The sequence below is a fragment of the Corylus avellana genome, chromosome 5, assembly GCF_965113065.1.
Source record: "Corylus avellana chromosome 5, dhCorAvel1.hap1.2, whole genome shotgun sequence".
NCBI classification, from domain to species: Eukaryota; Viridiplantae; Streptophyta; class Magnoliopsida; order Fagales; family Betulaceae; genus Corylus; species Corylus avellana.
Window position 1 is genome coordinate 7,493,153 of NC_142494.1, and position 13,451 is coordinate 7,506,603.

General features: G+C 36.7%; 1 protein-coding gene across 1 annotated transcript; it reads right to left on the reverse strand.

Moving 5' to 3' along the window:
* Positions 1 to 803: 803 nt before the first annotated feature.
* On the reverse strand, positions 804 to 1,271 carry LOC148585324 (uncharacterized). Its single transcript, XM_088516712.1, has one exon. It carries the CDS (start codon positions 1,269 to 1,271, stop codon positions 804 to 806), a length of 468 nt encoding a protein of 155 aa, XP_088372838.1.
* Between the last annotated feature and the right edge of the window lie 12,180 nt (positions 1,272 to 13,451).

The following is a 13,451-nucleotide window of genomic DNA, read 5'->3' on the forward strand; positions in this document are numbered from 1 at the left end:
CTCTTGACGAAGTCCCAATGGTCGTTCAGTTGGGTCCCAGCAAAGTACCAATGGTAGTTCGACCGGGGCCTTTTGAATCCCAACCGGGTCCTGGCCGTTTCTCGATCGAGTCCCAGTGGTGCGAGACCAAGTCCGGTAGTGGCCATAATTACCATGTCCCAGGAAAGGCTAGATAGTAGCCTGACAAGTTCTGATCGAGTCCTGGCAGAGTCCCAACTAGGTTCCCTCGAAGTCCGAGCGGTGGCTCGACGAGTCCAGATCAAATCCCTCAAGGTCCATACTATGTCTTGATTGGGTCCCAGCAGGGTCTTGACCGTGTCCCGATAGGGTCCAGGTGAAATCTGGGCGGGGTCTCGACGATGTCTCGGTTGGGTGTGTCGATTTGAGAATAAGATGCTCTAACTTGAAAAATAGTTTGCTGCTTTTAAAAACGAAATCTATTTTTCCAAAATTAAAAAGGCTTTTTGTAGTCAAACTGAAAATATTTTATCCTAAATATTATTTTCAGTCGCACCAAACACTTAAAAATACGAAAAACAAAAATTATTTTACGAGTCTAAGATAACAACAATCTGCCACCTGTCTAACTAATTTCCTGTTGATTCACCACGTGTTACTGCAGTGCTCAATATTTGGTTTCACCTGATTAATTGCTATTGGTTGTTGGTTGTTACACGTCCCAAATTGTAGACAAAGTGGCCATGCATAAGGATTTATTGGCTCTAACCCTTCCTTGAACTCCATAATTGTTTTTGTTTTTTTTTTTTTTTTTTTGAATAAAAGAGCTCACTTTATTGTAATAATCAAGCAGGGATTACATCTTTCCCATAAGCAATAAGCCTCTTAATACAGTTTGGTGGATTTGAAAACCACAACTCGTCCCTATTTTGTGTTATAGCTAATCTGGCTAGCTCGTGAGCTACCTGGTTTGCTTCCCTGTGAACGTGAGAAAAGGTCCAGTGAGAGAATCCTCGAACAGTTGATCGTATCCCATCAATAATGTTTCCCTTCTTGCTCCAATCTTGTTCATCAGAGTTCACCCCTTCCACTATGACTTTCGCATCTCCCACAAATTTAACCCAGTCATATCCCAGGTTACGGCAGATTTGAGTCGCTTCTAGAGCAGCATGGGCTTCAGCATCCGTGGGCTCTAAGTATCCCATTCTGGAACAACATCTCGCAGCCATTAGATCACCTACCGAGTTCCGGACAATCACTCCCATACCCCAAATCCCTCGTGGACGATCAACTGAAGCGTCCCAGTTGGCCATAATCCAGCCTGTTGGAGGGGCAAGCCACTGTAACTGACGACCAGTTTCTCATGTTGTATGAACCATTGCATGCGCGACATTGTAGCTTAAACGGGCTGATTGCATATGACGAATAATCTCTGCCGAATGCCAAAAATTACCCCCGTACACCAGATCATTCCGACGTAACCAAATCCGCCGTGCGATGCCCACAAATTGCATAAATTCCTCCGCATCACATCGTTGTAGCATCTTCTCAACTAATAAAAGGAAGTTTGGTTCTCGGTATGAGCATTTCTGAAAAATTCTGGCTCCCTCATTCCAGACATCCATGGCCGAAGGGCAAAGCCACAGAATATGTATAGTTGTCTCCTCCTCGTGCTCACATATTGGACATTTCGGTGATTCAATGATTTTCCGTTTGAAAAGATTCGCTCGGGTGGGTAGGATATCATGACACGCCCTCCACATGAAATTCTTCTCAGGATTCGGTATTGGCAGGTTCCATAATTTCTCCCATACCCCACTTAGTATATTTCCAGATGAGCCCATTGCTTTTCTCGCCATTTCAATTTCATGTTGCATATGGTATGCACTGCGTACAGAGAAGATACCCTTAGCTGTACCCCTCCAAATAAGAAAATCTGGTTGATCACTGCCAGTAATGGGTATAGACAAAATAAGCTGTGCTTCGTTGGGGGAGAATAATTGATTCACCAAATTCGCATTCCACCACTTTGTTTCTCCGTCGATAAGCCTGCGGACCTTTGCGGTGGGATCAAGTCCACAAGGCTGAGAATGTAATTTAAAAGTGGAGAATTTCAGTATCCATCTATCTTGCCAAATGCAGATATTTTCTCCATTGCCAACTCTCCAAATTAGCCCTTCCCTAAGCAAATCACAAAAGCCCTGAATGCTACGCCATGCAAACAAAGATCGCTTACCTGGTTGTGCTTCTAGGATTGAACTGTCAGGAAAATACTTTGCTTTCATTATCTTGGCAATGAGACTATCCGGCATCTTCCACAATCTCCAACATTGTTTAGCGAGTAGAGCCTTATTAAAATTATTGAAATCTCTAAACCCCATGCCTCCCTGCCGCTTTGACAATCCCATACGACTCCAACTCATCCCCGAAATTCGCCTTTCTTTGTCCTTTTGACCCCACCAAAAACTTTGCATAAGTGAACTAAGCTCCGAACATAGAGCCTTCAGAAGGCGAAAGACGCTCATGCAATAAGTTGGTATGACTTGGACAACCGCCTTTAATAAAATTTCCCTTCCCGCCTGAGAAAGAAATTTTAGTTTCCAGTCCTGCAGGCGTTTCTGCACCCGTTCAATAATATTCCGAAAAGCGGTTAGAAGGAGGGAAGCCCCAAATAAGTATCATACTGTTGTGTGGCAGGGATCCTAGCAAGCTCCATGATCTGAGATTTTTTTGCCGGAGGCGTATTTTTGCTGAAAAATATCGCCGTCTTGTTTTGGTTCATCTTTTGTCCCGAAGCAACCTCATACATGTGTAACAAATTTGTCAAGTTGCTCCACTGTGCGACAGTTGCCCTGCAAAAAAGTAAACTATCGTCTGCAAACAGAAGGTGAGATATAAGGGGCCCCCGTTTGGATGTGGGGACTCCCTCCAACAAGCCATCACGATTAGCTCTTGTCAGCATAGCACTAAGCGGCTCCGCACAAAGAAGGAACAAATAGGGGGAAATAGAATCCCCCTGTCGAATACCCCGTGACGGAATAATATTGCCACAAGGTGTTCCATTCACTAGGACTGCATATTTTGCAGACATAACACACATCATGATCAGTTTTATCCACCTACCCTCAAAGCCCATCCGCCCCATAACTGCTTCCAAAAATCGTCATTCTACCTGGTCATAGGCTTTACTCATGTCCAGTTTAACTGCCATGAAACCCTTGTTACTCCTCATACCCGTATGCATGGTATTGAGTGTTTCATATGCCGCTAGGATATTGTCGGATATCAGCCGACCCGGAACGAAAGCGCTTTGAGATGGAGAAATAATCTCTGGGAGAATTTTCTTCAATCTATTGGCTAGAACTTTAGAGATTATTTTATATAGCACATTACACAAACTGATGGGTCGAAAATCCGTGACGCACGACGGATTTTCAGTTTGGGAATAAGAACTATATGGGTTAAGTTCAAAGCTTCAGGCATAATTCCAAAATTAAGGGTATGAAGGACAGCTTCACATACCTCATCCCCCACAATCTTCCAATTTATTTGGAAGAAATCTGCTGTAAATTCGTCCGGACCCGGTGCATTGAGAGGACTCATTTGAGTAAGTGCCGCATAAACCTCCTCTTTTCTAAAAACCTTTAGTAAATCAGCATTCATTTCTATGGAAATACAGGGTGTAAGGCTTTGAAGACAAGGATCCAATTCTCCTTCCCTCCCTGCCGTGAACAAGCCTTCAAAATAATTAACAAAAGCCTTCTCCACGTTATTGGGTGTATCCCATTGATTACCCATTTCGTCAATGATTTCGTCAATAAAGTTCCTTCTTCTTCTAGCATTGGCACACTCGTGAAAGTACCTTGTATTATGATCCCTGTTGATGAGCCATGCCTCTTTTGCCCTTTGCCTCCACCGGGTATCCTCTTGGTCTAAGAGATGTTGGAGTTCACGTTGAAGATTTTTTTCCTGCTCCCATGCCTGAGTTCCTTCCCTCCCAGTGAGCTCCAAGATTCTGCCCTTCAGCCAAGCCATTTGTCCCCCAGGGTCTTTTATATTTTTCTGCCAGGCAATCAGCTGATTTTTGCAAACATTTAATTTTTTCTCCACCTTATTCCACTGGCCCACATGTGCGTCTACAGACCCCCATGCTTGTTGAATTAAATTTGCATATCCCTCCACTAATGCCCACCGAGCCTCATGCCGAAAATTTTTATTTTTTTTACGTCCCCCCATTTTTCCTTGTAAACACAAAAAAATTGGTAGATGATTCGAGCCCAACGCCAATTCCACATTAATCTCTGCCTCCGGGAAGAGGTCCCTCCCTTCTTGGTTCGCCACCCCTCTATCCAATTTTTCTTTTATAAGATCCATCCCATCTCTGCGGTTACTCCATGTATATTTGGGCCCAAACCAACTGAGCTCTGTTAGTTCACATTCCACAAGAGCTTGTTGAAAGCCCCTCATCTGACTCCTATTTCTATTACGTCCACCCCATTTCTCAGACTGATTAAGGATCTCATTAAAATCTCCTACGCAAACCCATGGAAGTGGATTAAATTGAGCCAAGATTTTTAAGAGTTCCCATGATTCACTTCTTCTGTTTGCTTCGGGATGTCCATAAAAACCGGTGAACTTCCATTTAATACTATTCGGATGCGCTTGAATTTCAGCGTTAATATGGGATTGACTAAAATTCTAAATTTCCACATTAATCTCTTCTTTCCATAGCACCGCCAAACCTCCTCCCTTCCCAATACAATCTACAACAAATAATCCAAAATAACCAAGGTTACACCTGATTAATTCCATTTTATTGCGACGAAGTTTGGTTTCCATGAGGAAAACCAAAGAGGGATTTTTTTCCTTCACCAATCAGCGAAGGTCTCGAACTGCACGAGGGTTCCCAAGCCCTCGGCAGTTCCAGCTCAAAAAATTCATACTGGTTGGCGGGGCTGTATTACAGCCGCCGCCGTTCCCGATCCATTTATAGTCAAATTTCCAGTTACTTTACGTCCCTTTTCCACTGGGTTTCCATCTCCCGCCAGACCTCTCCTTTCACTACAAGAAATTTGCTCATTAGCGGCGACCCAAAGTCGCCGCTAATGAGCAAAACGTCGCCGCTATTGATCAATAGCGGCGACCCTTGGCCGCTATTCAGTTGCTGGTATTAATCCGCCACTGATGATCAATAGCGGCAACATCTGGGGTCGCCGCTAATGACTTTTTTTGTTGCCGCAAAAAAAGCTTGAAATGGGCCTAGAGTCGCCGCTGATGATGGTCAATAGCGGCGACCATCTGGGTGGCTGCTATTGACTATCAATAGCGGCGACCTAGATGTCGCCGCTATTGATAATCGTAAAAAAATAAAAAAATCATTAGCGGCGACCTTGAGGTCGCCGCTAATGATATTTAAAAAAAAAAAAAAAAGACCTGCTTATAATAGATGTTATTATATAACAGTTATGAGAATTACATCTTTGTTGACCCTAATACATAAGCATTAGGGTCGACTTTAAAAGTCGACCCTACTGAGGTATCTTCAACGTCCACTCTATTCGTCATCAAGTTTAATTTTTTATTTATTTTTTTGATTTACGACCGACTCTTTAGGGTCGACTTTTGTCGACCCTAATACACAAGCATTAGGGTCGACTTTCAAAGTCGACCCTAATGAGGTATCTTCAGCGTCCACTTAGAGTGGACGCTATTCGTCATCTATTTTAATTTTTTATTTATTTTTTTGATTTACTACCGACTCTTTAGGGTCGACTTTTGTCGACCCTAATACATAAGCATTAGGGTCGACTTTAAAAGTCGACCCTAATGAGGTATCTTCAGCGTCCACTTAGAGTGGACGCTATTCGTCATCAAGTTTAATTCTTTATTTTTTTTTTGATTTACTACCGACTCTTTAGGGTCGACTTTTAAAGTCGACCCTAATGAGGTATCTTCAACGTCCACTTAGAGTGGACGCTATTGGTCATCTATTTTAATTTTTAATTTTTTTTTTTTGATTTACTACCGACTCTTTAGGGTCGATAAAAGTCGACCCTAATACATAAGCATTAGGGTCGACTTTAAAAGTCGACCCTAATGAGGTATCTTCAGCGTCCACTTAGAGTGGACGCTATTGGTCATCAATTTTAATTTTTTAATTTTTTTTTATTCTTCTACGCACTCTTTAGGGTCGACTTTGTCGACGCTAATAACTAACTATTAGGGTCGACGATGAAAGTCGACCCTATTGAGCTTTTATGTGATTTTTATTTTTATTTTTTATTATTATTATTATTATTTTTTTTCAGCTTATTTGTTAATTATTAGGGTCGACTATTATCGACCCTAAAAGTTTTTTTTTCGCCGCTGAAATTTTTCCCGCCCCTCGGATAATTCCCGCGCGTATATTAGGGTCGACTTATTAGCGTCCACTGTAAAGTGGACGCTAATAGTCCAATTTTCGACCCATTATTAGCGTCCACTACTAGGTGGACGCTAATACGGAACTATTAAGGGCGACTTTGAAAGTCGCCCCTAATAGTTGAGTATTAGGGGCAACTTTTTAGTCGCCCCTAATAAGTCGCCCCTAATGAGCAACTTTCTTGTAGTGATGAAAATGGATCTAGTGAGGGCAAGAATGGAACCAAATCCCACTTAAAATCTGCTGACAAGAAACCAATTGCATCAAATCTTCAGTCGAACCTTTCAAGTCTGAAAATGGGGCCCTCTCATTCTGATGGCTGTGGTTCTTCACCCAGTAACTCAGCAAGGATGCAAGAGGCATCCAATACGCTGCTTGCCAAACCCAAACCCAAGGATGATCCAGTTGTTGAAGCTAGCTCGAGGCCTGGAATTGGTCTGAGATCCCACAGCAATCCAAAAGAGAGATCCATACAACCAGATTAACAGGCAAAGAAGTGATTGTCTCTACCTAACAACGGTGAGTTCCCGGCCCCAAATCGGCCAGATGACTACCCCAATTATTATTATTATTATTATTTTTTATTTTTTTTATTATTTTTTAAATATAATTTTTTAAAAGAAAATAAAAAAAATAAATAATAATTATTTGACACATAGCAACATCTGATTGGTGCTAATGTGGCGTTCCGTTAAATTTTGGATGAAATTTTAACGGAGGTACCATCTTAATCTTTATGAAAACTACAGGTACCTCCTGTAATAAAAATAAAACCCCTAAAAAAAAAAAAAAATAAATAAAGTCTTGAAACCTTAAGGGGCAAAAGAGATTCTATGCTTTTGATCACATGATTTATTTGATCATAATAAGATGGTTCAAGCCATTTGCTTCATTTATTAGGTTTTATTCTTACCTAATTTCTTTGAATTCTGCCTCATTCAGTGTCGAAATAATTCTAAAACCTTCGACTCTTTCCCAACGAAAGCCATTTTTTTTTCCCTAGCCTATGCCTTTGAAATGTTAGAAGCAAAGAAGGGTAAAAGAATCAAGATTGCCAGGAATGAAGATATCTTAAATCTCCATTTTTGTTCTCTCTTTCTCCTTTGTTCATACCAATATTCCTCATCCTCATCATGTAATCATAGAGAAGGGGGCTTGCCCATCAACCTCCCCCTCCTCATAAGTGACCAATTTTACTTTCATATCGTTTAAAACTACTAATTAATTAAAATATATTAATGCCCACCTCTATAAGCAAATCAAGAAAATGATCAATATATATGTAATTAGCCATTGAAGTACGGGAGATCCACTTTTACTTGACAATCATTTTCTCCTACTTAAGACCCATAAGTTGTCCCTTTTGTTCGAATGTCACAGCTTCGATCAACCTCATCATCATATCATTAGAATCTTCATGGCTAAATCCTTATGATTCTCAAATTTTGAGGAAGGCAGTGGGATTTCTTCTTCCTCTCCAAGGAGTCTCATTGTTAAAATATTGATTAAGTGATTAAATTTACTTCTTCCTATTAGCTTAAGCTTTTTGAGATAATTGTTAATTTAACATAATATCAAAGTAAAGGTTATGAATTCAATTATATGGATAACATTATCTTCTCTTTATTATTATTATTATTAGGTTAATTATAGTTAGTTTCTTATAGCTAGCTCATCAGTACTGAACTGTATTTTCCCAAGTGTGCAGACGTCAAATGATGTAATAACTGGAATAATCTTCTTGGGCACCCGTTTATGCAAGCGATTATTGTTAATTTTCATGGCTAAATCCTTATGATTCTCAAATTTTGAGGAAGGCAGTGGGATTTCTTCTTCCTATCCAAGGAGTCTCATTGTTAAAATATTGATTAAGTAATTAAATTTACTTCTTCCTATTAGCTTAAGCTTTTTGAGATAATTGTTAATTTAACATAATATCAAAGCAAAAGTTATGAATTCAATTATATATGGATAACATTATCTTCTCTCTTTTTTTTATTATTATTATTACTCTTAGGTTAATTATAGTTAGTTTCTTATAGCTCATCAGTACTGAAATGTATTTTCCCAAGTGTACAGATCGACGTCAAATGATGTAATAACTGGAATAATCTTCTTGGGCACCCGTTTATGCATGGAAGAGATTAGCCATGAATCAAGTAAAGCACATTACACAGCCCTAGTGTTGCTCAACACAAGGATGATTAGGGCATACAAGTCAGTGAAGGAGATGGTTGAACCTGACTCAGAGGCTCCAGTCCATGGGGGAACCGATTTGCCTTCTTACATGTTCCAATTCCAAAGTTTAAGGATCCTAAATCCTTAGATCCACTTGAGTTTGTGTGGGAAAGCACACAAGATAATCAAGAGGAAGACAAGCTCATTAGATGTTTATCTTACCAGCAGGCTTTTGGAGATTATGAAGAAACTTAGAGGCCCTGAGGTACATATTCTATAATCAATCATTTGATATTTTTCAAAAACATTATGTAACTTCTTTTTAATATTAGTTATACTTATATATATGGAAACATATTTTTGTTATTTTTGAAAGATTACCATATCAGAAATTTCTCTTAATATGGGCATGCAAATAATAGAGGCTGTTGCTAGATACATCTATGGGACACTAAGTAACTCCAGTATGACGGTCTCAAACGTGATTGGGCCAATTGAAAAGGCGACTGTGTCTAAATACCCCGTCAAAAGCCTATATTATATGACAGTTGGTGTGCCTCAGGTAATATTAAAATGTATTACTACCCAATTTTCCTTTTATGTTTTTGATATATATTGAACTTTTGATAGACATAAAAATTAACAATTAATTTGTGGCCATCTTATCACTTAATTAGACGAGGATGAATAAGTACTTGTGGCATATTTTTATGTAGACGTCACATATTTCCATTATAAATTAATAAGGACTGCTTTGATGTTAATTTGTTGTCCATTCAACTCCTTTTCTTACATAATTCAAATTTACAACTATAAAACAGCATACAACATATCAACTATAAAAGAACAACGATTTTCTCCTTCTCCAAGATAACTATTATTTTCTTAATAAGTAAAAAAGAAACTGACCCTTATTTCTCTCATATGTTTTTTAGAAAATAATATCCATATAGGACGGGGAGAACACCTAGTATTCCCCTAAATTAATATTTTTACTTCTTAACTTTGATTTGTGAAGGGCTAACATCATTGGTGTTACACTTACTCAGATATTTTATTATTGATTACAACGATAAGTTTGGAACAAATAAACCATGGTTTCTGTTCAAATTTCTCATTATAGTGTATGGGCTATTGTAATAATAATAATAATTATTATTACTATTGTGGGTTTGCAGAATCTTACTATAACAATAGTAAGTTATATGGGAAATTTGAGGGTCTCTGCCGGAATGGAAAAGTGATTCCTTGATCCCCAAAAGTTCAAGTCATGCATGGAAAATGCCTTTGAAATGATGCTCAAAGCCGTAGATGAACTTCCCCGGCCCGACGGAAAACTTTAATTTGAAGGTTTTTATATGCATCAAGTATAATGAATTGTTATTTGATAAGCATAATGAATATTTCTAATCCTGTTATGATTGTGAATGGACTAGTTATAACTAGTTGAAAGAATGTTTTTATATTATTGGCTTTTTTTTTTTTTTTCTTTTAACTTTTGGTTAGGGGTGTCAAAAATAACCGGGAAACCGGAACCGGGACCGGAAAACCGGGAAACCGGGAAACCGGAAACCGGAAAACCGGGACCCGGTTCCGGTTCCGGTTTCAAAAAAAAAAAAAACCGGGACCCCGGTTCCGGTCCCGGTTTTTGGCACCCGGTCAAAACCGGGAAAACCGGAACCGGGTATTAAATAATATATATATATATATATATATATATATATATATATATTTTAATTCTTTTACTCTTAGTATTACGCAATACTCAGTATATATATAAAATAATACTTTTTATTATTTTAATGTTTTATTTATGTATCTAATTTAAAATTATGTTTAGGGTATTTTAAAAAATTTGAATTTTTATTTTTAAGGCTCATATAGGCAAAAACATTGATTATTTAGGATTTTTATGCTTTTTTAGGTTTATTTTTTAATTATTTGAAACAATCACAATAAAGCCTCTTTAATTTAGACAAAAAGATTAATAGTTTCTTTTTTAAATGAGCTAACTTATGAAAAAAATAATGGGCTTATTTTAGGCCCAATACCTAAAATAAGCCCCAAACACTAATTATTTTCAAAAACCGGGTACCGGACCGGGTAAAACCGGAACCGGCCGGGAACCGGGACCCCGGTTAACCGGGGTCCCGGTTCCGGTTCCGGTTTCCCAAAACCAAGAACCGGGGTACCCCGGTTCCGGTTCCGGTTTTGGCCAAAAACCGGGAAACCGGACCGGGTTGACACCCCTACTTTTGGTTGAGTAATACAATTTGTATTACTTATATGTGGTTCTATACTTCGTATCGTGTGTTGCACTAGTTTCTATGATGATCAACCTCTGCCTTTGGCTAATTAATAAGAGAATGGATTACAATTTTTTTTTTTTTTTTTTTGGTCGGTTTCAAAATAGAGATTTTCACCACAATCAAAGATTAAGAATTAATTTTAGATCTCAATTTATTAATAATAATTAGAAAAATATGGTATATCTCAAATTTTGTCGGAAGGACGACTAAATAACAATTATGTCATATATCGTTATTATGATTTTACTAATACTAAAAATGTTAGAGGCTACATTTGTTAATTACTTATCAAGACTGAACCAACTATTGATTGACTCATATGTAGTAATTCAGTCTCTTGTAGGGCACATATGAAATGTATAGCGATAATCAAGGACGTACTCACTTGTCATTAAAGTGACTATTAGAAATGTTAACTGTAAGGATAATTTATGAACCGTCATTTTTTTTTTTTTGCCACAACACTAGCAACAAAAGAAGAATTTGACTTATCATCTTCTCCCTTATTTTTCAACTTCAAACACTCGACTTTATAATGCCAATTTTTTTTGTAATCATAACACTTAACTTTCTTTTTAGACTACGATTGTAGTTGGACTCTTATTTTTCTTTGCCATTGCTTGAGTTTTTGTGATTAGATCGACTTATAAAATTAGTGGAATTTATTGAAATACCTTTAACAAATAAACATTGAGCTTGATCAACACTAGATTTCCCATTCAATCTTTTCCTTAGCTACAAAGAATTCGAAGCAAACTTAACGTTAGCTTAGGAGATGATATCTCTACCATATAACATTGAGTTAATGAAATTATCAAAGAAATATAATTTTGAACAAAATACAATCAAGTCTTGATCATTATCATTAATTTTAGAGGAAAGTAAACATAATCCCTTCAAACTACTACCTCATTGTCAATGCCCCCCTCAAAACCAACAAAAAGACCAAAATGATCTTACAAATTTTTCAATAAGACAAAAATATCTTTATAAATTTGAAAAATCAAAGGGGAAAATCTAAAAAATTCTCCAAAACTAAATGCTATTTTTGAAAGAGTCTCACAATGTTCAAAATGTGCTAAAGTAGCCCATTAAACTACCAAAGTGTGTCGAAAAGGCCACATATTTTTTATCTTCCTATAATGCCCTTATTACTTTAAAATCTAAAATTAAAAAATTAATAAAAGGGAAAAATATAAAGAAGCCCCCAAAACTAATAGTCGTTTGCGATAAAGCCCCACAATATTCAAAATGTACTAAACTAGCCCATTAAACTACCAAAGTGCGTAAAAAATGCCACATTTTTTTTTTAATATTCATATAATACCCCTATTCTTTTAAAAACTAAAATAGAAAATTAATAAAATAAAAAATAAACTAAACTATTTTTTAAACAAAAAAAAAAACCAAGGGGTGAATAAATACATTTTTTTTTGGAATAAATAAAAATTTAGTTACCGTAGTTGGCCTAAATTACATATTGCTCATGCAGTATAAAACATGATAAATGAAAAATCAAACCTGGTGGTTGACTTAAATTATAAATCAATTCTTGTCGTATTAAAGGTAAATTAGAGGTTCCTAAGAAATGCCAAAAAATAATTTAGTCCCTAGAGTCAAATTTCATTAAAAAATTTGACTAATTCGGTTAAATGTCACATCAACACCAATAAAAATGGCGACGTGTATCATTCTTAATAAAATAAATAAATACATATTAAACTAAAAAAACTAAAAATGATTTTTTTTTTAAGAAAAATTTAATTTTTTTAGTTTTTTATTTTATTAATGAAAAAATATATAAAAAAAATCCACCCAAACTAATAGTCATTTTTTAAGGAGCCCCAAAATGTTCAAAATGTGCTAAAGTAGCCCATAAAATAACCAAAGTGCATAAAAAATGCCACTTTTTTTTTTTTTTTTTTATATATATTCCTATATACCCTTATTCTTTTAGAAGCAAAAATATAAATTTAACAAAATAAAAAACTAAGGAATTAATTTTTTTTTAACAAAAAAAAAAAAACGAAAAAGAAAAAGAAGGGAAATGGGTAGCTGCCGGTCAAGCCGCCCTCTGCCAACCCTACCCAACCAGCAAAGTTTTTTCGTCAAAAAAGGACGGCTAATAGAAAGAGATGAATTTAATCATTTAATAAATACTTTAACAATGATATGGACCGCTTTGGGTCTCAGCCCACATGATTTTGTTATTAGGTTTACTTTATAAGGCCTCATACTATTTAGAAATAACATGTTCTATATAAGCTCATCCGCTTTCTCATATTTAGACAATGTGAGACGCAATACTTTTTCTACAAGTTCCACAAATTTTTTTAATCATGTTGATGGTGCCACACTATCCAAAATCTTCATCAAGCGTTGTTGTCCCAACAAAGCCCGCATCTTAAAATGTCACAAACCGAAAATTATTTTGACTACTCATTAAAAAAAAAAAAAAAAAAAAAGTCACAATTAAATAAAATAAGCCAATTATACAAAACACTAAAATTTTTCTAGCTTAGCTTAACAAGTCTCCGTTCATAGATAAATATGACCAAAAGAAATTTCGCTATGAAAAATGAATT